Source organism: Pteropus vampyrus, unplaced genomic scaffold (genome assembly GCF_000151845.1).
Source record: "Pteropus vampyrus isolate Shadow unplaced genomic scaffold, Pvam_2.0 Scaffold149, whole genome shotgun sequence".
NCBI classification, from domain to species: Eukaryota; Metazoa; Chordata; class Mammalia; order Chiroptera; family Pteropodidae; genus Pteropus; species Pteropus vampyrus.
Window position 1 is genome coordinate 2,258,231 of NW_011888930.1, and position 25,979 is coordinate 2,284,209.

At 37.2% G+C, this 25,979-nt stretch overlaps 1 protein-coding gene and 1 long non-coding RNA gene across 10 annotated transcripts in view; one reads left to right on the forward strand and one right to left on the reverse strand.

The window, feature by feature from the left end:
• Positions 1-6,621, reverse strand: part of ANGPT1 (angiopoietin 1) — a 249,051-nt gene extending 242,430 nt beyond the window's left edge. Inside the window, exon 1 of one of the 4 annotated variants that reach the window (XM_011369452.2) lies at positions 5,839-6,621. In XM_011369452.2, coding sequence (XP_011367754.1) covers positions 5,839-6,135 — 297 coding nt within the window. In that variant the 5' untranslated portion in view covers positions 6,136-6,621. Of the gene's footprint in view, positions 1-5,834 lie in introns of all 4 variants that reach the window. The other 3 variants (XM_023536147.1, XM_011369453.2, XM_011369454.2) reach the window with 3 other exon arrangements.
• A 1,139-nt stretch (positions 6,622-7,760) lies between these two features.
• LOC105298292 lies at positions 7,761-25,243 on the forward strand. 6 transcript variants are annotated; one of them, XR_002782551.1, is made up of 7 exons: positions 7,761-8,614; positions 9,675-9,790; positions 15,655-15,783; positions 16,430-16,515; positions 19,072-19,110; positions 20,414-20,508; positions 21,356-21,779. It is a non-coding gene; the product is annotated as an uncharacterized LOC105298292 (long non-coding RNA). The 6 variants fall into 6 exon arrangements; XR_002782552.1 differs by having other exon boundaries at positions 7,761-8,185; XR_002782555.1 differs by lacking the exon at positions 21,356-21,779 and adding an exon at positions 24,965-25,243 and having other exon boundaries at positions 7,761-9,790.
• The last annotated feature ends 736 nt before the right edge of the window (positions 25,244-25,979 follow it).

The window sequence follows — 25,979 nt, forward strand, 5'->3', positions numbered from 1 at the left end:
CCATGGAATTCATTCATTTCTCTATTGACTAAAAAAAGCACTCTTTCCAACTATGTTCCAAAAGTAGATCTACTATCAAAAATAATAAATAAAATAATAAAAACTCATGAACAAGACAGGCACAGTCTCTACCTCACAGATTGTTGAGTCTAGGAGAATAAATTCTGCAAATATTTAGTGAGGTCCTACCATACTACACTTTTCAAGGAGCAAGGTATACTGCAGGGAACAAGGTAGATGAGGAACTCTTGTGGCATTTACATTCTTAGCAGAGGAAGACAGAATAAATAATATGACAAACAATAAGCAATACAAGGTCACACGCTGGTAAATGCTATGAAGAAATAATACAGTATGATATGACAGAAAGTCGCTTATCAGAGTGGGGGAAGGGGGCAGGTGATGGTGCTTACATAGACTTTCTGCGAAGACAACTTCTGAGCAAAGACCTGAATGAAGAGAAAGAGCCATCCATGCCAGGATCTAGGGAAAGAATTCCCCCACCTAAATGATCAGTGTGTAAGGTCCCTAAAACAGGAATGAGCTAGTCTGTTGAAGAAAAACCAAGAAGGCTAATGCCGTTGGAGTGTCTGGGATGAGGGAAAGGTGGCAAATGATGAATCCAGAGAGAGATGTGGGAGTAGATCATATAGGGCCTCATGGTAAGAAATGTAGATTTTATTCTTACATAATGAAAAACTATAGGAGGATTTTAGGGAAAGAATGACACATTCTTATTCACTTTAAAGTACACTGAACCCATAATTACGGATGAGGTAAGTGCAACTAAAAGAAGGCTCAATGTGAAATGGCATGGTCAGGGGTAAGAAAGGGCTTCAATCGCCCATAGAAAAAAAACTTACTTGCCATGGTACTAAAATTGGAGGTCTGCCAATGGAGACAGTTTGGGGAGAGGCTCACTTCTTCTTACAGAGAAACCCAAAAAGCTGTTACAGTTCCAATTGCCCAACTTCTGGGGCCTGGAAAGGTTTCTATGCCTTCTTGGATAGTTCGATTCTAACTGATAACAAGCAAACAATAAAACCTAACTATTCATCGAGAAGTTAATTCAGGGATATTAGCAAAAGGGCTCCTACTTGGCTTGAAATCAGGGGTTTTCTTTAAATGAAGTTAGTTAGGTCCATTTCTACGATTAGATTTTTAAAAATAATTATTCCTAACTTTTCTTGACAACTGCTTTTATTTCTATCTCTACGCATAAATCATACACGTATATTTTCTTCAAGTTTGGTGACATTTTTTTCAACACATACTTATCAACTGTCCGCTCATTCAGGAAGTCTCCCCTAAGAAAACACAAAGCATCCTCCTGGCTCAGTGTTGCACAGTCAGCAGCCACCAAAATGCTGCACAGGTGAGAAGTCAGTCTGAGTTACTTAGATTCACATGTGCACATATTATGTGTAAATATATGTCGTTATTATTTGCAGTAAATGGTTGCCTACTTGTCTGGAAGTACAAAATTCTCTTTCCACCCAAAGCTGACCTTCATGTAACATAGTGTCAACAATTAACTTTAGTGTCTGAAAGCAGTTACAAGGTCCCTTAACTTGCATTATCTTATACCTAGCACCACACACTCGAGCACATAATTTTTTTTTTTTTTAGATTATGATGGTAACAGAGATATTGTTCTGACATTTAACAAACGTCTTTGGAGATATAAAGATGAATAAAGATATACTTACTACACTCAAGAAATTATTGTCTAAGTAAAATATAAGCCTTAAATCAATTACTAAAAATGACAACAACCACACAGCATGGCAGTGCAGTGCTAACATGATGCCTACGGTGTACTGTACTATGATAACTGGAGAACTCAGCCGGGGGTAAGGGTATGGAGTATGGGTACCTTTCCTGGAGAAACTGGCAACAAAGCTGATTCTTGAAGAATAAGCAAGAGGACAAAATAAAGAGTGACTATATAACTTTTTGAGATCCTAGATCATCAGGTAAATACAATTTGAGTAATTATTAACCAACTACTCTAAACCCAATTATCACTTTAATATTAGAACAAAAATGATAATAGGATATAGTCCTTGCCCAAATGATAACTTACAATCTATTTAGAGAGATAGGTGTATGTCCAAAACAAAATGTTAACAGTACATAGAAAACTTTAGACTGTAACACATAGGCAGTGCATTCATTTGTTCATTCAACGAACATTTAGTGTCTATCTACTATGGACCACATACTGCTCTAGAACTGGAGATATGGCAGTAGACAAACACACAAAGTCACTGGCCTCATGGAAGTCACATTCCAGTGGATACTAGTATGGGTTAATATGTAGTTTTAAAAAGATCATCATCAATGTTTCAGGTAATAGCATGCTCTGAAGCAAAGAATACAATATATAAGTGTAGGATGTTGTTAAATCAAAAAATACTTTCAAATAGAAAAATTTAGTCAAATATTCCAGTAAAAGCTTTTCATTTATTAAAATATTCTGGATAGTAATCCATAACTACATTTTCTACAATCATAATTATCAATTCAACAATTTTAGGTAGTGTGAAATATAGTAGATAAACACTTATTCTCTATGTTTGACTCAATTTTTTTATACTTTCAGCCAAAAAAAAAAGATATCCTCTGGCAAAGGCAAAACAGACTTTGTAAGCATTCCCTCAAATTCTAGAACGTATATTTTTAAATTTACATATTTGTGAACTTTTAGAATATAAAAAAGAGAAAATGATAGTTAAAAAAAGCAAAAGATGCAGAGTAGACATTGAACATTGGACATTTCTCTGTCATAGAAAGGTTGAAAAGAATCACAAGGAGGTGGCAAAGACACAAAGGCCATTTGTACTTGTTACTCTCCCAAGATCTGATCACTCTCAGGTATTTGATATGGTTTGCTAATAATTCTGGAAAGAGCTATATGATAGAAAAGAGTCAAACCTAGGCAAACAGCCCAGGTGTTTCACTCAATAAAATTGTGATTTTTGAGCATATTACTTATATTCTTCCCCATCTGACAAGTGAGAATAAAGCTATCAACCTACCTCATATTGGTGTTGCTGTTACCACAGAAAGTTGATGTCCTTGAATTAAATCCATCACATCGAAAGACCAGTGTCATAACAGTTCCAGCACCTACGGTGACCAATATATCCTTTGCCCCCTTGCATACCTTGCTTGTCATCTTGTTCAGTTGCAAGACCAGAAAAGTTGAGAAATGAGATTTGAGAGCGTATCATAAGGTGACTTTTAGTGACAGCCAGTGTCTCGTGAAGAATATTTAAAAGAATTCAGTCTATCAAATTTCAAGAAAGGTACTAGATTAACATAAATTATCATCTAGCTGCATCTAGCATTAACAACACACATTCATCATCAGAAGCTTTCCTGATGGTGATTCCATGAGCTGCATAATAATGACCATGCTTTGATTAATTATTTTGTTGAGTAAATGGATGAATTAATTGCACTTACACTGATAGCCTCAGTTTCTGTGGTACATTGCTTCTTATCCTGACACAACTGCTTGGACTCAAAATAGAAGTAGTACAGATTCCAGTATTAAGAACATCAAATGGTTACAGTAAAAAGATTTCCATTTGAATTATCAAAATAAATACATTACATGAAATTTAGAACTTGAAGTGAAGAAAGCCTCTAATTAGGGAAACTTATGAGAGTCTTTAGCAAGTTCTCTGCTGAATGCAATTATTTGGTTTCTTAATCCTCAGACCAATTTCATTAACAATGACAAAAGATATGCAAATTTAAACAGACAATAGTCAAGCCAAACTGCTCTGACTCAAACCAACAGGGACATTTTCAGCATATATTCAGCTTGATTCATGCTAGCAAGGGTCAATGTAATACTTATGCTTGGCTATAATCTGAAGACTATACCATAATCATTGACCAAGAATAACGTAAACAAAAATCGAATTTATTTCACACAATAAATTAACATATAAAATGTGCATGATTTAAGCCCAGTAGAATCATGTATTTACCCTATTACTGATGAATAATTGCACAGCAACAGAAAACATGCATTACTGTGTTTGAATCTCCATTCTAAGTATATATTCTATGCAAAAAAATTACATTTTTGATAGAATAGCTCATTCAAGATAATTTGGGACTAAATTTACTTCTCTACCCTCTCAAAGAATCCAGACTAATTTAATATGAATGATGTCTCATTAAAAACTATATGAACAGTATATTGAGAATAGTAATAAGAAATTCAACCAAATTCATTTGCTTACTATGGAAACAAATTTTGCCAAAGGAAAAAAAAGATATTTTATTAAAAATAGCTACTGTAATTCACGTCTGAAATTTAAGCTACAATTATCAAAAGACTGCAGAATTCTGTTTGCTTTCTATTCTTCTACGTATCTATTGATTTTTTTTTTTTTTTTTTTACTGTAGTACACAATAGAAAGATTAACTACAATTCCAGATTTGGAAACTATAAAACTACTGAGTTTCAGTTAACTTGTCAAATAAAATAACAGTGATCTTAGTTCAGTCCCTAGCGGACAAAAGCAGAATAACTATTACTCGGCATGATTCAGCTGGCAGTCCTCTGAGTCTGACCACACAGGAACAAAACACAGAATTTGTCCTTTCCCTATCTTTTATCTTCTTAAAAGGTTTGCTCTGTTAACCAACTAACTTAAGGAATACTGGACGGGTTGCATTCCTATCTATAGGCACCAAGTGAATTTTTCCAAAAAGATCCCCAGGGGGTGGGGGGTGGGGAGAGGCTTTTCACAAATAAGGACATCTGCATCCTTTCTAGTGACAATAATTAAATACGCTTGTTATCTGCTGCTTACCTATTACAAAATTAAACAGAGAACAGATAGAATGAACTGCAGGAAACATTTCATATCTTTGTAGGCATATTTTCAACAAAAACTATTAAATGGTTTATAGAGAAATAACTGAATAAAATGTTCAATTTGATTTCTATAAATTGGGACTAAATGCATATCCAATATCAACATTCATCTGGATATGTAGACTCCTTCATGGCACTGTCTGTAACTACAACGTCCTGAGAAAAGAGACAGGAGAGGCACAGAGCCAAGACTACGCGTTGTGTGCAGGCAGAATCTGCAGGTGCACATCTTTGGGGACGGCCACCAATGGCTCATTTTCTCCTTTCATAGTGGGCAAACAACCTCTTCCTGATGAGTTCACATTAAAATGTATCTTCTTGGTTTTCTCAAGGACAGAAGAAAATATGACAGAAATCAGTCCTCTACTCTTCTGCTACTTGCTAAAATTTTGCTTCCTTCACAAATTTACACAACTTCTCCAACCAAATATCACACTTTACATTTACTTTTATTTCATGCTAACTTTACTAGAGATTGAAAAATAAGTATTTGGTGATGATTTCTCATTCTGGCTGCCAAAAATTTCCCAGTGTAAAATCTACTGGATCTTAAATTCATATTGACATTATTATTTCCTTTTTTTTTTGTCTCTCAATTTGCTCAAGACATATATGCTTTTTTTTTTTTTTAAGTTGGGTTTGGACAGTCAGGAAACTCAAGCTAAATTTTAAATAAGAAAAAAACCAGAACTGTCATAAAATGTGCCATTGCTTGGCACACAAATAGGATGCCACCATACTTTCATAAGCTAGCACAAATCTAAAAACCTTGGCTCGCCAATGGTCACAGGGAGAGAGCCCTCTTGCATTTGCAAACACTGCCCCCCTGGAGCAAAAGGTAAACACACAAATGCTCCCCTAAGGATCTCTAAGTTAGCTACAGTGCAGAAACGGAAAAGGCACCATGCAATTAGAAACCGAAAGCAATCACTTACTTTTTGCAGCCACTGAGTATAATTTTCCAGCACATGCTCCAGATGTTGAAGTTTCTGGGAAGAGAAATCCGGTTCCACGTGTGGAGCATCTCTCTGCAGAGCGTTTGTGTTGTACTGGTCTGTCGTACTCTCACGACAGTTCCCGTCGTGTTCTGGAAGAATGAAAGTGTAGGCACATTGCCCATACTGAATCCGGTTATATCTTCTCCCACCGTTTTCTGGACTTCGGCGCTGGTTGCTGCACCCTACGTGAGTCAGAATGGCAGCGAGGAAAGCTAAGGAAAAGAAAACTGTCATTGTACTGCCAGCACTCTCTTTCCGTGTCTCTCAGCAAAACTTGTTCCTTTCTTCTGACCTTTAAACTAGTTCTTATTTCAGGTAAAACTGCTTGTTTCTTTGACTTTTTCCCGTTCAAAGAAAGCTTTTGAAGAAGAATCACAGAAAACTAGCCATTTGTTAGCTTTGCTCTAAAATGTTATTTTTTATTTCACTGTAATGATAGTTTCCTTAGTTAAAACTTGAGATATTTATTGCATAGTAGCCGAGATTTATTGTTTCCTCTCTGTGTAACCGTTCAGCGTGGAGCCTGCCTGAGTCAGCTGCGTGTACATATTCTAGACCCTTTCCTCTGCCCTATCTGCTGCAGATCTGCTATTTTCTCCCAGACCTCAGTGAGTTTTATTAAGGTTGCACATCCAAGCCAAGCTGGAAGCAGGCAGCCTTTCACAAGATGACTTGACAGGAATGAGGGTGCCCCTATGCTAAGGATTGCTGATGGCTTAGAGCAGCAGGATCGTCTTACAAATTGGCTAGATGCGCATGACCTCGATCATGTATGGCCCTCCCGACCCTTACGCAGACAATTGTCTGGAGTCTTTAGAAGATTCATGACAAATCAATAAATACGGCAGTCCACCTTAATACACTTTTAGTGTACATGCTGACCTACTAAAATCTAGCAAACTAGCAGTGTGTTTTTAAAGTTACTATTTAATTGAGGAACTCTAAGAAGAAAATAGTGTCCAGTGAAATTATTTTTGATAGTGAATGATAAAACTGTATAATTACTAATTAAAAAAATTTATCCTTGACTCTGGAGAGAAAGATATTAAAAACCAGTTTTAGAGATGGTTTTCTTTCATTGTATTCATTCAGACGTTTAGGAGGTAGAGAAAATTATCAGGGAGTGTCAAATTAGCAAAAATACTTCGTAACTTGTCACTCAAAGGAATATAGCATGTGCATATTAAGTAGAATAATCTGAGTACCTTCTAAGATATGGATTTTAAATGAAACTGGTTTATTTAAAATGCAGCCCTGTGTATTCTGTGTATAGAAATTGAGCAACTTCCTTACAAAAACAGTGTGGTTACAATTTAAAACAGTGGCCTGAGAATTATTAATTCCTGTGGTATATCCTAATCATACATTTCACAAGGACCTCTTTGGTGTTGCTATGGCTGTCTTTACTCGTGGCATAAAAGTTCCATATAAATTCTCCTGTGGCCACATAGAAAAACTATCTGAGAAAAACGCATATAATCAGGTGTACCAATGGGCCAGGAAAAAGGCCCTATGACAGAAATCTCTGCGATTCTATTAAGAAACAAAAAATTATCACAAGGTGAATTCCCAAATCTAGGGCATAAACATCTGAACAAAAGGATCAGAAAAACACAAAAAACAGGTGATAATTATAGAATTAAGTTTATAGCACTGAGATCTTTACTAAGTGTGTGCAGAAAACATGAATTATGAGCAGGGGCTTTCATCAAGAACTGGGAGGGATTTCAGGGACTGGAGCTTCTCAACTGCACTCATGGTGTGAAAACAGAAGCCACAGATGCTGGCTCTTATGTCCTGGAATGGGGTGAGGAGGGGGTTGCGGGGGAGGGCAGGGCGGTGGGCGAAGGGCAGTGGAGGTTAGAGATTGGCATGTAGAGAGAAGTTAGAGGAGAGGGCAAAACAAGCTCCAGAAAGAACATGATTTACTTGGGGGAAATAAATTGTGCTGTGGTTTATCAATCCTTTCCACACCAAAAAATAAATTTCTGATCTGACAGATATGGAAGCAAGTAATACCAAACATAGCAAAAAAAACCTTTGAACCATCTTTGCAGTCTCCTCCTAACATTGCATGTCTCCCTGTTGGCTGATATGTCACTCTCTTGTAATAATAATGACATTTATTAAGAGCTTACTATTCTCTAGGTCTGTGCTGAGTACTCCTTATACACGATCTCATTTAATGATGCAACAAACTTAAGACATGATATTATGTTTAACCCCATTTTATCGATGGGAAAACAGTCACAGAAAGGCTAACTGGAAACAACTCACATAGCTGGTAAGTGGTGGTGCCAGTGTGTGAACTCTGGCCGGCTGCTTCCAAGTCTATGCTTGTGACCTGCAAGCCAGTCAGATCTCCCAAACGCTCCAGCTGCACTGATTCACAGTCCTAAAGAAGGTTAACGAATGGTACTTGGAAGAAAAAGAACTGATTAAAAGCCAATTTATGCTACAAATGTGATTTAATCCTTTCTCCGTACCCAAAAGAATAAACAAACAAACAAAAAGTGACAGGTAACCCATATGACCTAGTTTTTAAGGACCAGCAAGGGATGAAGTGGACTGGTCAAGCACAGATTGTCTAAGAGCATTTTCCAACATTGCTTGCTTTGACAATTATCCTCAGAAAGGAGAAAGTCCAAAACCAACACCTATGAGTGCTTCGTTAAGAACTAAATACAGCCAAAAATTGGCAGAAGACACACGGGTGAGCATTGAGGGTTCTATTAAAGTGCTCTTGCATTTTTTAACAGCCAAGATTGTTAAAAATCTGTTCGTGGGTGTGTGCCTACGTATGCTCACTCATGTAAACTTTTCCAATCTGAACACATGAAAAGAAGGAATGCAAAATTCCTGAGGGGAAAGTAGACAACTAAGAAAGGGAGGCCTGAAATACTGGTAAAAAGCGGGGGAAGGGACATAGAGAGAGTGAGAGAAAGAGATAGAAATTTGTTTATTTTTTTCCAGATAAACAAAAACACAAACAAATAAAAAAATACCCATCGCACTGTAAATACTAATGTCAATCTGGAAAAGAAAGTCTTAAGATTAATCTTAAGCAACTGGAAAACACAGGGATGTGCAGAATGAACCCATGTGTTTGGGAGTTCAGCTGAGGAGACACTGGGTGCATTTGAAGATTCTAATGACATGCCAAAAACCATATATTTTCAAGGACTTGAACCTACCAACAGCAATACTGTTATTATTGTTGGTGATTGTTCAAAAATGGTTTAGTTTAGTAGACTTTAGAATTTAGAAAGTAGTATGAAATAGAGGCTGTACCATATTTTTTAAAAAAATTCCTCTACCTTACTTCCAAAAACAGTTTAAAAAAAATGTTCTAAAGAACTACATAATTCTATTCAATTGTATACTTAGGGAGCTAGGTCTTGAAAGCTTTGTATGTTTGTATTTTATTTGCATTATCAGAGCTCCAGAATAAGAGTGTGTGTGCTTTAGGATTCTAATCGCATATTTATAATAACCCTACTAAACGTTAAGTTCATTCAGAAATTTCTAGTGAGATAGGGAACAGCATTCTTGTGGAAACTTAATGGACCCAAATCTATCCTAAAACCCAGCCTCTGTCACTTCCTTTGTGAAGCATTCTCCAGGTTCAATAAGTGGCTCTCTCTGATGTATTTCAATAACCTTCTCTTCATATCTCCGTAATGGCATTTCTCACACTGCTTTCTAATTATTTCTTTTTTGGTCTCCCCATTTATCTGTGAGTTCATAAAGTGATCTCCCCTCTTTAATCATAGATTCCCAGCACTCTCTATGCACTTTGGTTGAAAGAATGAAAGAATAAATGAATCAGTGAATGAGCTACTTAGTACCTGATGACTGCATGACTGGCCACAACCATTATAATATTGAGGTGAGTCTGCCTAGAATTGGGATGAAGCCAAACTTATTCTAAAAAATGAGTCAGATAAAAGAACATGGTACAAAATAATGCAAAACATTTTTTTAGCCCTTAACAAATAATTTCCTCATTTAATAGTTATAGCACCCCCATAATTATGTATTGTTAACCTCACTTTGCAGATAAGAAAATTGCAGCACACACAAGTTAGTTGCCTAATATCTTAAGTGAAGTGGCAGAGTAAGAATTTGATCCTCAATCCATTTAACTCTGGGACTCACAATCGTAACCCACTGAGCTCTAGTGCCTCCAACATACCTCAGTATTAAGAAACAGAAAGAAAATAATTCTGAAATTCAGGGAACAGGAAAAACATGACTTCTACAACTAAGACTGCTCTCCTCCTTCTCCTCCTCCCCACAGCCTTCATGGATTCATGTTATAACCTTCTAAAATGAGCTAATAGTGAGCTAGGATATACCAGTATGGTTGTCCCATCTGCTAACCAATATCCAATGACTGTATAGTTATACTTTGGTCCCATTCTGAATGTTTAGTCTTCTAGTGTATCACCTGTTATAGATCTTGGTTATCGCCCATGTTCTAAAATAAAATTAGACAATATAAAAAAAAATAGAATTTATTTCTCAAAAGTAAATCAGGTACTCCCCTGGTATTCATATGACACCCTACAAGGGCAAAAGGGGTGGGAAAGCATTCTCCTTCCTTGCATACTGAACATAATGTCGTTTAGCACATATTCTATAAATATATTCGTAGGGCACCATATTCTATAGCCCTCTCTGGCACTTTTAGGGACCATCAGTAGGGCTATGGTCATGGCAGCTATGTGTAAAAAGAAGGGCACTTGGCTGTAATCCCTGGAGACAGAGCCAAGACTCCTTCATTCAACCATGTAGGCAGCAAAGGTATCTGCAACAAATGGAAATACCACAGAGGGCTAACAGAGAAAAACAGGAAGATAGAGGCTATCACCTGGTGACTGTTGGCAATTTATGAGTACAGGTAAAATATTTGTTGAGAACTCCCAAACCCAGTGGGAAGACTTTACCAAAGAGCTGGAGACAATGCAGTGGGTGTGAGTGAGCAAGATACTATGGTGTATAGAGACATATAAATAATTGAGGAAAATAAAAATCATTTTGTAAACATTCTCCTGCCTTTCGATGAGAGAAATTCCCAGTGATTGGGGGATGTCTCGCTTGCTAAGTCAGTTTTTTTTTATTGTAGCTTTGCAAGTTGGAAAGAGCTGAGACAGAATTAACTTGTTCTACCTAATAAAGGAGTAGGGGATGATCCGGACATGGAGGACTGAAGCTAGAAAGGTTTAGAGAAGAGTCAAAAGAGACGGGAAATGTGTGCCTGTGTGGCTATAAGAAACTTGGGGAAATATATCAAGTATGGAGGTTTGGCGTGAAATTGTGTTTCCTGTGAGATAAAATCCCTCTTATTTATGTATGTATGTATGTATGTATGTATGTATGTATGTATGTATGTATGTATTTATTTATTTTTTCAGTAAAATAGATGCTTTGAGACAAATGACTTCTTGAGGGTGAATGAGAAGAATTGTTGGTCCTTGCTCCAAACATGGAAACAGCTAACATCTGGGTTACATAGACTGTTAACATGAATGCAATTCTAGTCATTTATTTCACGTGAATCTTTCATACTCGATTAGAGCCTCTTTAGGACGCAGCTCTGTCTTACTGATCACTCTATCCCTTTTCCTGGCACATAGGAGGCAACTGATAAATATTTGTGGTCCAGCTGACTGTCTGACTCATTCACTTCAATTCTTGATGATGAGACTGGAAGATGTAGAAGCATCACCCTCCCTTGGACATTTTCATATGCTGATAGTGCCTAGATCCCAAGACTACATTCTAGAGAGTCACATAAGAAACTCAAGAGTTCAGAGATTCCAAAGCAAATCCCAGGAGTCACAGTAGTATGGTATCTAACACTCCCACCCACCCAGAGACACTGCCATAATTATACAACCAGTCAAGAAACATCTCAGAAATACCTTCCAATGTGAGGTTACTTGTTAATTATATAATATAGATAACTTCCACAAGTACCCAAGCCAAAAAAGAACAAACAGCTGGAGACTGTTCCACGTAGAAATACAGATGCCAACATCTTCCTTATACCAGAATGGAGAAAGAGTTCCAATAGAGATCCAGTGACATGGCATTTTATTGCGGGAAAAAGCACATAAACCACTTTGCATTTACTGAGGGTCTCCTCCTTTCTTCTCTTTTTCCCTACAGAAGTCTTGATTTCCAGATTCGAGAAGAATGCAAAGGTCTCTCTGTCTCAACTTTTTCAACTTCAGAAAGAATACGTATTTGAAAGGAATGATTGGAATCACTATTTGATGAATCATGTACCCGATGGCACTTGGACAGTAGCTAATCATTGTAGCCAAAGCTGATAAATGTCCTTGATTAAGGCAGTGATTCAAAGATAGAGGACTTTTTCTGATTTTTGTGTTTGTGATTAGAGAGTTATGACAACTCGTGCTTATCAGAGAGGGAAAAAAAGATCACTCATAACTATTGCAAACTCAAGATGACAATATGGAAATAAAGTCCCCGAATTTTTCTAAAATCTATCACTTTCTTTTTTAGTCTTATTTTCATACTCTCTGTTAATCTAATCTTATTTTCCCTCCTCCAGATTGGATGAACTGTGTCATAGAAGTTAAGCTCGGAGACAGATAGCTTTATTTTTGTTTTTGTTTCTTGTTTATGCTATTAAAGAAGATTGGGTTACACTAGACAAAACGTTTAATTATTCTAAGCTCAGTTTCTCATCCATAAAATGAGGATGAAGATACAGTGCCACTTCTAAAAGAGAGATGTGAAGATTAAATAAGATAATGTATAGGAAGTACTAAGCACAATGTCTAGAGCACATCAGGTGCTTTAAATATCAGTTCTTGTTTCCAAATGTGAGTTCCCTTTCTTATACACAAAACTGGTCCTACGTTTATAGTTAAATGTTATGACTATATTTACCTAACTCTATTCGTTATAATTTTTCCTCTTAATTGTTTAAAATCCCTTCTGAATCTCTTAAAAATCACAATATTTAAGAAGTACATTTTAATATGGAGGGTGACCATGTTCACCATGATAGTTCATATAAACAGCTCTGGTTTCTTTGAGGGCAGGGACTTCAATGTTCTTCCTCATTGCTACATCCCCAGCACCGAGAACAGGGAGTGTCTGACTCATAATAGGTGCTCAATGAATAATATATTAAATGAATAAAACAAATAGGAAACAATTTAGTAAGAATATACTACTCCATAGAGACGTTTAGTAGGGCAGACAGACATATAAACTAATCATGTTTGGTAGCGTGATAAGAATTTTATTCCCTGGAAACCATGGGAGCAACATGGATGCCATTTACGGCTTGTTACCATGACTTGTTATCTGACTCATTTCCAGCCAATTCAACTAGATGACCTTATTTCAAGAGCTACTTTTTTGACCAGACTTGTGGCATATACCACTCATTCTGTTTCCTGGTATGGGGAGATAGGGTAGCAAGTGTTTGCTTCTGATAAAATGAAAAAGAATTGAAGCACTCTACTATTAATCTTATAAGAAATATACAGCTTGACATAAATTGTACATAAGCAAAGGAAGCCTTATTTTATCTATTTTTTCTCCAAAACTAATTTTGTTTCCCCTAAGGCTCTAACCAGATTAGCAATTTGGCAAATAAATCAGAAAATAAATTTTACTGGTATATAAAACATAAAAATATAATGGCTTAACCAGGCTTAGTTCATAAATTGACAGGCAAAGGCCAGTTCTTTTAACGATAACCTTAAATGAAATACCCATCAAGTCTGAAAAGTTTACAATTTTTTTCAGCAAATATTTATCTTGATTCTTTCCTCTTTCTCTTTGTCTTATAATTAGCAAGAATCTTTAAAGGGGAGAATTGTGACAAATGAAGAAAGGCTAGGACAGAACACAACCATAAAAGACTAAAAAAAAAAAAATGAAAAAGATTGTCATAGCTATTTAATTCTTTATAGTTAAATGTTCCTTCTATTTGTGATATATACAGATGAATCATTTTTAGCTCCAGAGATACCTGCATATTTTGCAAATATTTCCCAAATTTGGGTCACATTCGCTTTCACTCTATTTACCAAACTATGTACATGGCTCTTGTACTATCATTTACCTAATAGTTTCCTTAACTCAAATTTTAAGCTTTCTACATATTTCAGATTTACCTTACACAAGAGTATCTGGAAAACCAATTACTTGTGCTTTTTCCTAATGTACATTAAAATAAATACAGAATAGTAAGATAAGTATCTCTCCACATACCACCCACCAAATATTTCATGTTCCCAGTGCAATGTGTACCACACTTTGGGAAAATGACTTAATGCTATCAACAGCAGAGTCATCCATCTTGCAAAATGAATGAAACAATACTTCCTGTCAACATATCTGTGGAAAGGACTGTTGGAGCTTCAGTCCCTCAAGATCAGTTTACATCATGTCCAGAGTGTTTAGGGATTGTTTCCACTCTGTAGTCGAATCAGAAATACAAAAAAAAAAAAAAAAATTTGAAATAGAGGCTGCTGCTGCCAGTGAGCACCTGAAGGAATTCCCTACATCCCAGCTAGGAAAAGCAGGGTGGGGGGTGGCAGCAGCCCTTCCCGTAATGCTGTCCACTGACAGAAATGCCCAACTGAAGGTCTGAAATTGAAACTAATAATTGACCAGGAATTTCAACAGCTCTTCTCTCAAATCTGGCAATGGAAAGAATAGTGAAGTTATTTAGTTTCTGAAGAGTAAATCTTCACTCCTTTTTAGTCCAGCATTTGGAAGAATGTTAGGGAAATAGTAAACAAATTTCTTCTCAAGAGTTGCATTCCCCTTGGAGAATTTACATTCCTTCCTGACATCCCTCAAATAGCCATAAAAACACATCAGTTCAAAAAAGGGAGGAAGGAGAGTTAATATTTAAAGGAAAAGTTAGGAATCAATTACTCTCAGTTTAATAATAGCTAACGTTTATTGAGTACTTGTGATATATTCAGGACTGTGCTAATAGCCGTACCTGCATTATTTGTCCCGTTACAATCACAATAACCCGATATGTAGGAACTTTTATTGCCATTATCTTACAGAGAAAAAACAAACTTAGAGAAGTTTCAGGCAGGACGCAAGCCCAGAGAGTTCTGATCCCAGAGTTGAAGCTTTTAATCATTACATATACAGAAAGACTCAGTCAGTCCTTTGAAAGCACGTAGTCATTTAGATTCTCAAATTATCTTCCTGATTTTAGCATATATTTCTGTATTTGTTAAACCAAAAAGAAACACAGAACTTGATACTCAATTATACCAAAGGAAATTGTAACAGTTGAAAATGACAGCTATCAAGAAAAGTTAACAATTATAGTATATTTATTGTATGTTGATCACTTTACATACATTATCAAATCAAACCCTTAAAACAATAATATCATACCTATTTCAGAAATGAAGAAACTGAAAGTAAGGCACTTATCAAGATTATATAATGAAGTGGCATTTTAAACAAGCCACATCTGACTTTAAGATCTGATCATCTTGACTAATATGCAAAAGAAAATTCTCTAAAATAAATGAAAAAAAAAAAAAACCCAACACTTTCAAGGTATTTATATGGAGGACTTTAGCCAGCCATATCCTCATCTTCACTGTGTGAGAAGGGTAGAGGTAAAGATTATGAAGAGCCTTGGTGGCCAGTGTAACTGTTGGTTTTTAGGCTGAGATGGAAAGTGATTACAAATTTTTGAACAGAGGAATATGTTCTGTCTTGTAGCTTAAAAAGACAGTTGCTTTGTAGATGAGCAAGGACAAAAACCTAGAGTCAAGTGAAGAAGCTCTTTCAATGACCCAGCTGATGGTGGCTTCAATGAAGGCAGTGGCTGTGGAGATGAGAAGTGATCAGGTAAATATTTTGAAGGTGAGACCAAAACTATTTCCTGACAGCTTGTCCATCAGGTGGGAGAGATATCTCAAGGTTTTGAACTAAGGTAATAGAAAGTTGAATTTTGTTAACTGAGATGGAGATGACTGTGAACAGATAGAGAAAAAAAAGAGTATAGGAGCTTAGTTTCAGACATGTAAAATTTGAGATACTTATTGAAGAGGCAGCTAGGAAGCAGTTGGATATATAACTCTAGAGTTAGGGAAATAGTCAAAAATGGAGATATAATTCTGGATAGCATCAGGGAGTGTTTAGATGGTATTGGAAGCCATGACAGTAGAGCCAATCATGAAGGGAGTAAGGATACACAGAGAAGAAAAAAGATCTAGGAATTGGATTCTGAGTGTTAAGATTAGGAATATGAAAAGGATTAAGCAAAGGAACCTAGAGAGAAGTAGTAAGTGAGATAGAAAACAAAACAAAAACAACAAAAAAACAGAACAATGTCCTGGAAACTATGTTGCAAGGAGGAGGGTGATCGACTATGACAAATGTAGCTTTTATATCAAGTAATATGAGGACTGGGCTTCTGGTCAAGATGGCAGAGTAGATAAACACTGTTCCCTTTTCCTTCCATGACCACATCAATATTACAACTGAATTATAGAATGATCACCCTTCAGAGCCGCCTGAAGACCAGCTGAACAGAACTCCCATAACTAAGGACATAAAAAAGAAGCCATATCAAGACTGGTAAGTGGGGCAAAAATGATAAATGGGCTGGTCCCACACCCACATGTGGTGGTTAAAAATGGGAAGGATCTCAGCTGCAGATGTCCCCACTTAGGGGTGAGGAGTCCCAGTCAAACACCGTGCTCCCCAGCCCAAAGCACCAGGTATGATGGGAAGAACGGTCATCACAACAGCTGGCTATGAAAATCAACAGGGATTCAATCCAGATGAGACAAAGAGCTGTTGCAGACCCAGGCATCCTCTTAAAGGGCCTGAACACAGGCTTACTTTCTTACAAACACTTGCTCTAAGCTCCAGTAAAGGAAGAATAGTTCAAACAGCCCCAGAGACATAGGAGGAGGAACTGAATTGTCTGGCTTCAAGGAAAGGGCTTGAGGGGCAGTTCTCTCCAGACTAAAGTGCAGGCAGGCGCCATCATTCCTTTGTTGAGCCCTCTCCTACACAGCCTGCAGGCGCAGACAAGCACCAGGTTTGAGAATCCATCAAACTTGCTAACACTGCTCTTTGTCCATCTTGATGACATTTTGAGACTCTGCCACACCCAATTCATATGCCTTGCCCGAACCTCTTTAAGAGGCTAATCCATACAAGTGGCCAGCCTGGGCCTATGCTATGGACCTTCCTAAAATCTCTCAAAGGTCCACAAACCACAAATAAGCAGCAGCTGGCCCCGATGCTACCTGTACCTCATGCTAAGCAGCCCTAAGCCTGGCACTAGTGGCAGCTGGCCTTGGTTCACAGCATAACCACTCACAGGTACCTCTAAGCCCCGCACAGACAGCTACCAACCACAGATCACTCTATAGCTCCTAAGAGGCAGTGTCTGACCTTAGCCCATACCAGAGCCCCTACCAAGACCCAAAACCAACACACCCGGTGGCTGGCTTCTGACTACACCAGAGCAGCACCCAGTTAGCCACAAATGACACACTCAAAGGGTGGCAGGCACCAGAACCTTACTAAAGAAAATCCCTGTCTGTGGGGATTGTCCACGGTAGTCATGTCCAGTCCTTGCAGTCAGGTGAGCTGAGGGTCAATCCCACCCACTGACATGCCAATAGTAATCAAGGCTAAACTACAACAGGAGGACACACACAACCCATACAAGGGACACCCTTGGAGCATCCAGCTCAGGAGAACGGGGAGTCTGCGCCACTGGGCCCCACATGACACCTACTACATAAGGCCACTCTACTAAGGCTGGGCACCATAGCAGCTCTACCTAATACATAGAAACAAACAGAAGGAAGCAGCCATATGAGGAGACAAAGAAACATGTCCCAAATGAAAGAACAGTATAAAACTCCAGAAGGGAATGGCATAAAATATTCAAAGTGATGGAAAGCAAAGACCTACCACTGAGACTATACCCAGCAAGGCTATTGTTTAGAATAGAAAGAGAGATAAAGAGCTTCCCAGACAAGAAAAAGCCGAAGGAATGCATCACCACCAAACCAGTATTACAAGAAATGTTAAAGGAACCTCTTTAAGAAGAAAAAGTAAAAACTTAAAAATACGAATAAGACAGTATCTCAAAGAAAAAAATTCTTACCAACAAAGGTAAACACATAATAAAAGCAGTTTAGTGAACACTAAAGCTAATACAAAGGTTAAAAGGCAAAAGTGGAAAGATCATGTGAAATTATAATAATAAATTAAGGGATGCACACAAACACACACACAAAAGAAGTAAAAAATAATGACAAAACATAAACATGGAGAGGGTGAATAAAAATGGTAGTGATTAGAATGTGCTCGAACTTAAGTGACCATCAACTTAAATGAGACTGCTGTAAACATAGCTTAGTATATATGAAGCATATGGTAACCACAACCAAAAATCTAGAACAGATACAAGAAACAGAAAGGAATCCAAATATGATACTACAGAAAATTATCAACAAATGAGAAGAGAGCAAAAGAACAGAGGAACAGAGAACTATAAAAGCAATTGGAAAGCCATTAATTAAATGGCAATAACTACATATCTATTAATAATTGCTTTCACAAAAATGGATTAAATGTTCCAATCTTAAAGACAAATGAGTAAAAAAAAAAAAAGGTGGTACATATATACAATGGAAATATTATTCAGCCATTAAAAAGAATGAAATCTTTACCATTTGTGACAACATGGATGGAACCAGAGAGTATTATGCTAAGTGAACTAAGTCAGACAGAGAAAGACAAATGCCATATGATTTCACTTATATGTAGAATCTAAAAAACAAAATAAATGAACAAAAAAGAAACAAACTCATAGATACAGAGAACATTTCAATGGTTGCCAGATAGAAGGGGGTTTAGGGAGCTGGGCGAAAAAAGTGAAGGGATTAAGAAGTACAAATTGGCAGTTGCAAAATAGTCATGGGGATGTAAAGTACGGCATAGGGAAAATAGGCAGTCATATTGTACTCGAAGAAATACTGGTGCCAGAAAATAAGTCTAATGTAGACATATGACTGCAATATAACCCTTTTACTTAGCTTGATAAGATTTTTGAAGTGAGTTACTTTTCTTTTTTATGGCAAAAACCTTGACATTTCCTGTTAAAAGGGGGCAGTGACTTGCAGCAGGAGATTTATGTTTAAAGAAGTATGTATGTTCTTCGTTTCACTTTATTTCCCTTTAAGTATTGTGGGTTTTTCCTGCTTTGACCATTTGTAGGAGAAGACCTCCAGAGTGGTACAAAATGACTTGGCAACATCTTTAGAAATGAAAGAAAAACCTGTTGTTTGGGAATTTTCTAGCAATAATATCTAGAGAATTATTTTTCTTCTGGACTTATACATGGCTTTCTCTAAAATTATTTCCTTTATATGAAGACAATCACATCTACTTTTCAATCCTTTCAATCAAATGTAGCATAAAAAGCTATTGATGAGTAAGTCAAAGATTATTTTACCTGGAGAAGCATGATGAAAGGGAAACATAATCAAACTTGGCATTTTAGAAAATCTGATTTAAAAAAAATTTCCAAATACCTAGACAAATTTACTATATGACCAGAGTGACATCTCAAATCAGTGGGCAAAGGAATATTTTTTGGTGGGGGAAAGGGGGCAGGGAGTGGTTTAAATAAATGGTGTTAAAACAATTGGGTGTCCATCTGGTAAAAGATAAAGTTTGCTTCACACTTCACACTGTGCACCAAGATAAATTCCATGACGATTTAAGTTTTACATTAAAAAAATAAATTATTAAAAGAAAACATATCCTTAGGTCAAGAAAGCTTTTCTAACTTAAAATCTGGAATCCATTTTATAAATGTAAACATTTGATCATTTTGGCTACCAAAAAATATAAAATATCTCAATATCAAATTAAAAAGAAACAATGAACAAAACCAAAAGACAAATCACAGAGAAAAAAATAATTGAATTCACAGCATATAAGAAAAATACAAATTTAACTACATCAAGCAATGTCTAAACAATTATATTGGCAAAAATTCAAAAGTTAGACAATCCCAATTTGTTAGTAAGTTTATGGAGAAACTGATGATCTTATACATTACAGGTGAAAAATAGTACAATTATAAATGCATTTATCTTTTGACCCAGAATTTTGCTTTGGGGAATTATACTACAGAAGGATATACATGAATGACATATATTCAATTATTTACTAAAACATTGTTTGTAACAACAACAAAAAACAGTTTTATCTTTTGAATCATATGACTATATAAACTATCCAAACCAAAAAGAAATTTAAAAAATAATAACAAAGAAAAACTGGAGTCGAATTCTGATTCACTTTAAGACTAATCTTGAATAGTAACTTAACCATCCTGAGCTTAATTTCTTAGTCTATTAAACTGAAAAAAAAACAAACAAACAAACCTTACTTATCTCATATTTTTTCTTTATAATAAATGATATAAAACACGTGAAAGTGTTTTTGAACTGTGGAGCGGCATGAAAGGAAGATATATCTTTTGTTTTCTTAAAAGAACCAGCTGGGAATCATACAAAGGCAGAATCTAATGAGGTAAGTATATGAACAGAGAAACCTCTAATATTCAGTTTAATTTCTTTATTCATTCTCAATTTTCATTAATTCTTTATTCACTCTTTTCAAATTCCGTTTTACTCATAAAAGTTTTTCTCCAAGCCTGGCTGTAGTTAGAGAGCAGGAAGTGGAAACAAAAGAGCCGAATCACTAGAAAGACAGCCCCTCCAAATTCTCCTCTCTGGGTGTCCCTCAGCTGCCACCCCTCTCCTGGCAAGCGGGTGGTGTGGGGACACCTCTGGGCTCCTGTCCTGCAGCTACCCAGAGAATCCACTGTTACCCACTGTAGCACCATATTCTTATTTCTGTCTACTTTTATTCTTTTTTCTTTTTATTCTTTTTTCTACTATCTTTGCCACCTCTGCTGTCCGCTCCTCCACCATATCCGCTACTTCCCGGCTCCACCTCTAAGGAAGGCTGCCAGGTGCAGGCTCCAAGAATGAGGCATGGGGATAGCTCCTCGGATTTGCCCCCGACACACTGCAGCTTCCTATGCTTCCGCTGGTTCCCGCTGTGTAGAGTGGGAATTAGTCCAAAGAAGCTAGGACTGGCAGGGCCCAGGTGCCCTTGTGATTATGTCTTGCCATAGCCTGAACACTGTGATTTTTTAAATTCACGTCTCCTGTACTTGTTCCCATAGGGAATTGCACTTCCCATAAGAAAGCAACTTGTATCATCCCCTCTCCTTTATCTTAGGTTAGCAGTGAGGGGGTTGGCATTCTGTCTCATCGTCCACCCCGACCCAACTCCCTCCCGGTCCTTCCACCTGCGAGCCGTCTGATTTCCCAGAAGATGGATCCATTATCTCCCTGTTCTCTTTCCCCAGGTTTCACCAGCTTGTGGGGTTTTCTCAGACGTACCTCTTTATTCTGGCTACTTTTTCATCTTAAAAGAATGATTCTGGAGCAGTTACAAACACTGAAGACCTTTCCTGAGATCACTGTTGTGCAAGATCACAATTCCAGAACAGTAATCCCTGCCTTGCTGATGACTGGCAGATTTCCCAAAAGACACAACCCCAAATTTACCAAAATTCCCTCTAAAAACATTTTTTAATTAATTCATTTTAAGTAAGACTGTCATATGACAGTCTGAGACTGATTATAAGAAAAGTGACAATGTTCCTCAAGTCCCAGAAGATACACTATTATGTAACCTGCCCAGTTATGGGGTCAGTCAGAAGACAGCAAAAATGTTCATACATTTTTTTAAAAAATCAAACCAAGAAAATAAAGTTTTTAACATTGAAATTATTTGAGTCAATCTCTAAAAGGAAAGATCATAAAAATCATAAGATAAACACATTTTAAACAGAATTTAAAGAAACGTGTACTTTTTTTTTTTTTTTTTGGTGAATCTTGTATTCAAAAGAGGAAAAACAGACCTTACCAGACTGCATAGGCTCCGGAAGGATAAAGCACACATCTCAAACACCAAGGAACATGCTGTATAAGGGTGCCATGCTCAGTAATACTTGAGCATTTGGAAATGCATAGCCATCTGCTGAATTATTTGTGCTCTTCTTGAGTTCAGTTTGGTAGATATGTCTGTTTCTCATGCACACCCAAAGTCCCCACTAAGAACTGAGACCAGAGAATTACTGTGGTTTCACTACAAAGTTTCAATGACTTTCATAGAACATTTCTAGATTACATTGGAAATTGTTATAAACACTTCCTGATGCCTCTGTCATCCACTCGACTGAAAAAATATCTTTTCTTTCTGATCTTTAGCCATTGCTGAAGTGTTACCTATCTGTTTGTGTACTTCCTGGATGCCATGTCCTGTAACCTTGTGCCGTGACCTCGGCATGACAGCTGTTCCAATGGTTTTGGCTGAGGCTGTTGCATTTACTCACCAAAAGAAACATACTATTTGGCTCCTTGCTTACTGTATGTCTGCTGCTCCTGGCTGCGGACCTCCTGACAGGTTGCTCTGTCAATTTTACTAGGTAAAAGGTCCTGAGAGAGGCTTGTTTTACATAGATGGACTGCATTATGTTACTGACATCTGCTACGCAAGAGAACAAATATTGCTGCCCTAAACCTTCAAACTTCATGCATATAACAATTAAATGGGTCCATTTTCCACAAATAGCCATGGTACAGTGAAGAGAATTAAATTCATGCAATCATAAGTGAATTAGAAACCCAAACTACAGGTTAGGGCCCATTGTACAATTAGTCTGAGATTCAGATAGTTTTTAAATAAAAAATAAAATATTCTAAAATAGTATTTAGAATATTATTTATTGGAGTCTAAAAAAAAGAGGCTTGAAAAACATGCAATTAATTTTAAACAAGAGAAAGTTTAAAAGATCATAAAATACTAGCACTGAATGATTTAAATAAATCCTTTTATCTTGCAGATAAGAAAACTATAGCTCAAAGATTTGCCCCAGGTTATAATGGCTTTCCACCATAGAAAAGCCAGTAGTTGTTGACACATTCCCACTATATTTTCACTGTACTTTCGTAATTTATTTCCTGAAAAACAACCTCCAATGTAGGATTTCAGCATCCAAGCACCAAAACCAAATTTTATTTTTTACTTTTAATCTTTACCTCTCAAATATACTCAGGAGAAACTTTTCTCCCTTCCCTTCCCATTCTTACCTGATTTCATTAAAAAAAAATTACCTTCCAATCCCATGGTAGGGTTATTGGATATATATAAGGGAGTTGGAGAGCTTCAGGATAAATTTCTGCATGGTAAATCAAATAAAACATGACTATAAATAATTACGGCCATAAAAACCAGCTTACTTGCTCCTGGCCTAAGAGGAATCAGAGCAGTGAAAAGAAATTAGGCAGAAGATCGGTATGGTGCTAGACAAGGGAGAAAGACAACATGACTGTTATTCTATTTGAGGACCTCTATATCTGGGAGGTGGGGGGGGGCAGTCTGATGGGGAGGATGGTGATTATTTTTGGCCACCAGTACTATGCTTGTAATTTCTCACCTGAATGACTTGATGTCTGTTAAAAGACAAGGAATTCATGGACTCTGCCTGAGGTCCCGGAGACCTGGGTTCAAATCCCTGTTCTGACATTTAGCTGCTGTGTGCTTTGGAAAAGGCTCCTAATTGCTTCCAACTTGTGTTTCTTCCTCAGTGACAGGGAAGTAATCATGTCTGCCTCCCAGGGATCATGGTGAGGTTGAAATGAGATAGCACGAGCAGAAAGCTTGATATTCACAGAGGCCTAATTAGTGCAGTTTTCCTTTGTTTTTATAAAGTAAGACTATTAATAAATAGGAAGAAAAATGCAAACAGTACAGCAAATCAGATTGTTGTTTTTGTTTCTTTGCAGACTAGTGATGTTTAGAATCTCTTTCAAAGAATACTATGAATTCTTCCAAACTCCAAGTGGAATTCTTCCTAATACCACTTGAAAGTTCACTGGGTTTGAGAAACTCTATCTGGCGATGCCATGTTTGAGACAAGAGCCTGGCGAAACGTTTTTTGGCCTGGTTCACTTTTGACTCCCTGAGATTTATTTTTTCCTGTCCCTCTTCTCTTTTCTCTCTGTTTTCCTTCTTCCTGGCACTGCCCCTAACAAGCCCATGAGAAAACTCCAGTTTTTCTTTTTACCACTGCTTGCCCTTCTGCAACAGGTTTAATGAGAACTGAAGGGGGTGAGGCGGAAATGGAGGAGAGAATAGAATCCACATACACGTCCACTCCTCCCAGTCCCAAAGAGTGCCCTTCCAAACCTCTGTTGTGACCCTCCCTTCCTTTCTGGTTCAGTTTGTTCATCTGTTCAAGGCAAGGGTGAAAGGTCACTGGGTGGAGCCCCACTAATTGCACTAGGAAATCTCCCAGTAATGCAGGGACAACGGGGAAAACCAAGAAAGAAAAAAATAGAAGTACGAAGGAGAAACTGCTGCCAAAAATTGTTATTGAATCCCTTTGGATTTATTTAGAACATATTGCTCTGCATATAAATATGAAACCAAACAGATCTCTAAGCCAGCCTGTTTCGACCAATTTGACATTTCACTGGAAACTAAAGTTGTGTCTCTGTGATGCCAAAATATCTGGATGAAAAGTGAAAAACTGTGTCAATAAACAAATATCTGTTAAGCCTATTACCCAAGTATAGCCCAGTGCTCAGGCTGAGAGGATAACAGACGTAAGACAACAGGACCTTCCTCTTCAAGGAGCTTACAATGGCAGCAGACTCTAATAATAGCATCCTGGCTAAAATATCACTCCACCACCACACACGCTGATCACTCTCCTATCATTTTATTTATCTCCTGTTATTAATTTATCTTCTATTATCTTTCTTTATAGCCTTCGTCAACTATATCTGGATCTAATCTATCTTTCCATTCATCTGGCAGTCTATCCATCGATTTATATCTCTATGTATCTGTCATCTATCTATCTACCTTAAAAAAGATTATTTTCTTCATCAGTTTCTCCTTCTAGAATGTAAGCTCCATGAGAAAGGGGGTGCAGTTTTATTCACTGCTATAATCCTGGTCCAAGAATTGAATCTGACACAGTTGACACTCAATGAATATTTTTTGAATGAACTGATGATATAGAGCAACAAGATAAGTCAGGAAAATCTTCATGGAGGAAGGACATCTTCAGCTGAACCATGATGGACAGACAGAATTTGAATAGATAAAAAGAAGAGAACATTCCAGATACGGACATAGCATGACTTAAGATGCCAAGGCTGGAACAGCATAGCATACAAAATGTGGGGCAAATAGTCTCACCCTCTCTATCAGCAGTAGCTATTCCTTTCCACCTGGGAATCAAATTAGCCAAGGAGGTAAAAGACCTGTTTTCAGAAAATTATGTCATTGAAAAAGGAATTGAAGAAGATATAAATAAATGGAAGCATATACCGTGCTCATAGGTCAGAAGAATTAACATCGTCAAATGGCCATACGAAAGGAATATGTAAGATGCCGATGTCTGGCTGCCTGGATTTAGACAGATAAAATATTAGAATTACAGTATTTATTCAATTCATAGATACTAATGTCATTCAAATATGGTTTCCAAGTGTTTGTCTTGTCTTTGTAGAAGCTTGCATCCCAGGATCTTCATTCCAGGAATGGATCCTCACTGTTTAACAGGATAATTGAAACTCAAACTTTAGGGAGTTTACCAAAGGAATAGCTACTGCTGATACCTAGCTTGTCTTCTGATTTCCTTCCCCTTTGGTCTGTGATCTCTTATTATTATTATTATTCTTTATGACTACAGCACCTGGTCTTCTTAGGTGGTCTCCCATCCATGTACTAACCAGGCCTGCCCTGCTTAGCTTCCAAGATCAGACATCAAGCTTGTTCAGGGTGGCATGGCCATAGATCATGGACCGTGGCTCCACTGGGGCATGAACCTAGGACCTTCTGCGTGTAAAGCAGACGTGCTAATCGCTACACTATGAAACCATATCCCTGTGATTTCTTTTAATTTTCCAGCT